The 4,550-nt window shown below is 53.2% G+C and overlaps 1 protein-coding gene across 1 annotated transcript in view; it reads left to right on the top strand.

Annotated features, from left to right (window-relative positions):
• Positions 1–1,201, top strand: part of PRRT4 (proline-rich transmembrane protein 4) — a 9,904-nt gene extending 8,703 nt beyond the window's left edge. Inside the window, exon 5 of the mRNA XM_011995995.1 lies at positions 107–1,201. Within this exon, the coding sequence (XP_011851385.1) occupies positions 107–295 (189 nt within the window). The 3' untranslated portion in view covers positions 296–1,201. The remainder of the gene's footprint in view (positions 1–106) is intronic.
• The last annotated feature ends 3,349 nt before the right edge of the window (positions 1,202–4,550 follow it).

The raw sequence follows: 4,550 nt of genomic DNA on the forward strand, positions 1-4,550 counted from the left end.
CGCTGGCAGAGCCAGGCCCCGACCTCCTACTCCAGGGCGGAGGTTGCCGGGGCTTCGAAGGCGCGGAGGCCAACCCGGCCCCGTCCCCGGCCTCCTCTCCCTGCAGCGATTACACCGTGGACTTCCACCCGCCCTCCCCAATCAACCTGCGGCGCAGCATCGAGGAGGCCCTCTGCAGCGAGGCCCTGCTCGCGCCTGGCCTCTTCCAGGGCCCTGCCTTCGAGGACGCCCTGCCTGGGCTCGGCCTCTACCGCACCGCCTCGCTGGGGACGAAGACCGGGGGCGGGCCCAGTGAGAGATCAGGGGAAGCCCCTGGCTCCCCTGCGCCTGCGGAGCTCCCCTCCCCCGGGGCTTGGCCCGCAGGCAGCAGCGGCTCATCTGGCTCGTTGTGCGGACTCTCGCGGGACAGCTCGTCCATGCTGCTGTGTTCCAGCCCCGACCGGCCCCCGCGCTGCCCTCTGGTCTGCGTCCTCAGTCCCCCGCGGCCCTCAGGAAGCAGCCCCAGCCTCCCGGCCTCAGGATCCTACCAGGCCCTGTCCCCACCCTCTCGCGACTCCCCAGAGCCTGCTTCTGAGCTGCAGGCCGAGGAGGCCTTGCTGCAGGAGCAGTTCCTGGACGCCTGCCGACAGATTGACGAGCTGAGCATGGGCAGCGACACCATAGACCTGTGAAGAGGTGGCCACCTTGCTACCCTGCGACACACCCCTTTCTGGAGCCTGCCCTGCCCGAGACCTGCACACTGTAACCCTTCCCCAGCCCTGCCTGGCTAAGATACCTCTCCAGATTCCTTCCCCATCCAGGGGTCCCTGGGTGGGTGGGTCAGCAGCCAGGCTCTATTGATTGGGAATCAGTGCCACCTTCTCTGGAGCCCTGGGTGCTGCTGCCCTCAGCTGCAATTCTAGGCTGGCAGGGGTCCCATTTTCCTTGGCATTCACCAGCAATAAAGCTCCAAGGTGCTCCACTCCTGACCACCACTCCCCACTCTGGTGCTGAGTGAGAGGGGCTGTCCTCAGAGGACCCTGGGACCTGCCTCAGGCCCCCTACCCACCTCTGCCATGCCTAGGAATCCTACCCCTGTGTGAGTGGGACTCCCTGTCCTCCATGTGACACCCACAGGGGCCCATGACCCATCTAGGAGACTTTACAGCAGTTGGGTGGGAGGGGAATGCTCTTAAAGTTAATTTATCAATAAAATATTTTCAGAAGAGCAAGGTCTGACTTTCTTGGGAAAGCTCGATTGAGCAACAGCACCAGTGATTCCATCACAAGTGGAAGAGAAGCAGCTCTTGGGTGGGGTGGGTCCATTCCAGACCCCAGGGACTTTCATATGAGACCAACGAGTCCTGTCCTGTTTCTGGGATGAGTGAGGTTCCTGGGAGCAGCCCCTCGAAGACTCTTCTGAATCGTTGGGAAGTGGCTTTTCACAGAGATGGGACATGGCCCTGGGAGGTGAGGCAGAAACTCTACCGTCATTGGTGGAAATGCCTGCATTCCTAGGAGTCTGGTCCTGGTACACAATTGACTGGGGACTAGTTAGGAGTCAAGTCCTTCATGGAAATATTGAGACACATGTAAAAGGTCCTGGTCACCTTGAGCTGGGATCCCCAGCAACCTTCCTGCCATATTCCCACAGTTTAGGATCCACAAAGAGGAAACTACCTTTCTACCTTTTAACCCACCAACAGGGGCTCTTCAACCCCCTCCCCCTTCTCCTGAAGAGCTCTCATCTCTAATAGGTGCAGATCCTCCCTGTCCAGCCCAGCCAGCTCCTGTAGCAAAATTTACAGTGCAGAGACCCACAAACACGTCTAACCACCAGGCACTCGGTAATCCCTCCCTTGCCTGGAGCATTTGGCTCTGCGCTCTGTGGTTTGTGTTTGTCACTTGGCTAAAATGCAGTGGTTCCAAGTAGCACAAAAACAGGGTTGTGGATTAGGTTTGAAAACAAAAATCTGACAGTGTTTTGGCAGCTGTCCTGCATATCACAGGGAGACCTGCAGGAGCATACACACTAGGCTCAAAGTGGAAACACAGGAACCTCGTGATTTTTCTTCCAACTTTGCCCATCAGCTCCTGGGGACTGGAGAAGGGAGGCTTGGGAGCCAAGAGGGAAGCAGTCAGGGAAGCCAGGAGAGGGTAGAGCCCTCGGCCAGACCGGCTCCAATGCAGGAGTGGAAGAATTCAAGCACTACTCTCCTTGTAGATGAACATCTGTCTTGGCTGAAAGGAGCATCCAGGGCCTGGGACCTCAGATGGAGGAGGGGAATCAGTTGTTTGGAGGAGAGGGAGAATCATAGTGGGGAAGAGAAATGGGAGGGAGGTGGTGCCGGTGCGGTGGAGGGATGGGACTAGAATGGTTTTGATTGCGTCTCCTCCATCACCTGGCTCAGCTTGGCTCAGAAATTCTTGCTGCATCCTCACTCTGGGCTGAGGCCCAGAGAACTGCCAACCTCCTAATTACAGGCATTTCTCACTGGTGTCGTAGTGGCTGCAGTGGGCCCAGCTTCCGAGTTGCTTTGTGTCATGTAAGGAGTGTTGCTGCTCTGAGAAACTGGTCCCTTTCTTTCAAACTCACACTTCCGTCTGCCGCTCATCTGCCTTTGCTCACACTCCGCTCCTCAATGCCATCTCTTCCTCACACTGGTCCTTGCCAGCTCCTCTCTCTCTTGCTCACTTTCCCCATCAAGGGTCCTTGGGTTCATGCACACACTTCCCAAAAGAGCAGTCCAAGTCCCAAATACCCCAGCCAGTCTCTCTATTGGCCTGTCTATTGGTCTCTCTCTCTCTTCACACACACGCGCGCGCGCACACACACACACACACTCGTGCACATATGGTCCTTTTCTATGCGGCAGCTCTAAATGGAGTTGGGGGGAGGTAGGAGGGAGTTTAGGGAATACAGCTCGGTGTTCACTAGCTCCAACACTTCTTTGATTTTCCTCAGCAAGGATAACCTCAGCCCTTTTACTTCATAAAGAGGCCAAGACTTCGTTTAGAGGACTCTTTTCTTTTGTCTCATGCCTCGTCTCTTACCCAGAGTGGGTTTCCCAGGAGGAATCCAGGTAGAACCTAATGGCTACACCCTTCAGTTCTAAGTCTTGGTATTGTGGAGACTGAAAGGCAAACTCACCTTCATTCATTTATTCATTCATTCGATCTCTTAAAGAACATTTACTGAATGCCTACGATGTACTAGGTTCTGGAAATAGAGAGGTGAACAAGGTAGACACCAGCCATGAATTTATGAAATTGAAAGCCTTTTGGGGGAAGGCAGATGTTAAACAACTAATGACATAAATAATCACAATAGCACAAGTAATTAATTATAGTTGTGACAAGTGCTAAGGCCAAGAACTATTTTGTAAGATAAGAAGGTTTGGCTTGCCAGGCGGAGTGGAGCTAGAGGGATGGGATATGGAAGAGGCTGGCTGAGAACAGCCCAGCCCTCTCTTACTACCTTTCCCAGTTCCTGCACAGTGATGGATGAGGAGGAGGCCAGCAGTTTATTTCCCCTGGAAGCCACATTTCTGGTGTGATGCAGGGTACCACAGCTCCTGCTATTTAATAAAGAATGCTGCGTGTGTCTTGGGTAGATGGATGAGCAAATATTCCTGAGGAAAGAACCATTGCCCGCCCTGATAGAAATGGATTGGAGGGGATGGGGCTGAGAGACAGATCGGGGAACCAGGTCTGAACCTTGGGGAGGGTAGAAAGGGTCAGCAAAGGGTCAGCTGCACTGTTGTCCTCCCAGAAGAGCGAAGAATCCTGCACTGTGGGTGGCTGCTGCCCCCTGATGGGCATAGAGACGCAGTTTGGTTTGTCCTAAATTAAGGAAGAGTTGGATCAGAACTATTTAAAACTTAGCATTTGTGGAGGGTCTCACAAAGGAATATTGCAACAATCTTCTCAGGATTGTTTTCCTTGTGCAGACTGCAGCCGGGACAGGGAAGGCTTCCCCCTAGCTGGGGTTCTAAGGCTCACAATTTAATCTTTGGGGGTAGAATTTTTAATTCCTAAGGTGATAGGAGTGGGCAGGAGGGAAGGAGAAGGAAGAGGGAGGATGTGGAGTACCCAACCAACTTTGTTAGATGACCCATCCCATTGCCTTTGTCTATTTGTTTCTATTTATCCTGGATAGGATTAACACAGTAGCCTTAAAAATCTGGTTTGTATTTCAAAGCTTCCTTTCCTGCGTAATTTTTTAAAATTTATTTTTAAACTTTTATTGTTGTTTTGAGATGGGGTCTCACTCTGTCACCCAGGCTGCAGTACAGTGGTGCAATAGCTCATTGCAGCCTCCATCTCCCCAGGGTCAAGCGATCCTCCCACCTCAGCCTCAGAGTAGCTGGGATCACAGGCACATGCCACCACACCCAGCTAATATTTTGTATTTTCGGTAGAGACGGAGTTTCATCATGTTTCCCAGGCTGGTCTCGAACTCCTGACCTCAGGTGATCTGCCTGCCTTGGTCTCCCAAAGTGCTGGGTTACAGGCATGAGCCACCACACTGGGCCTACAAGGCTTTTTTTTTTTTTTTTTTTTTTTTTTCT

This window comes from Mandrillus leucophaeus, unplaced genomic scaffold, assembly GCF_000951045.1.
Source record: "Mandrillus leucophaeus isolate KB7577 unplaced genomic scaffold, Mleu.le_1.0 Scaffold5, whole genome shotgun sequence".
NCBI lineage: Eukaryota > Metazoa > Chordata > Mammalia > Primates > Cercopithecidae > Mandrillus > Mandrillus leucophaeus.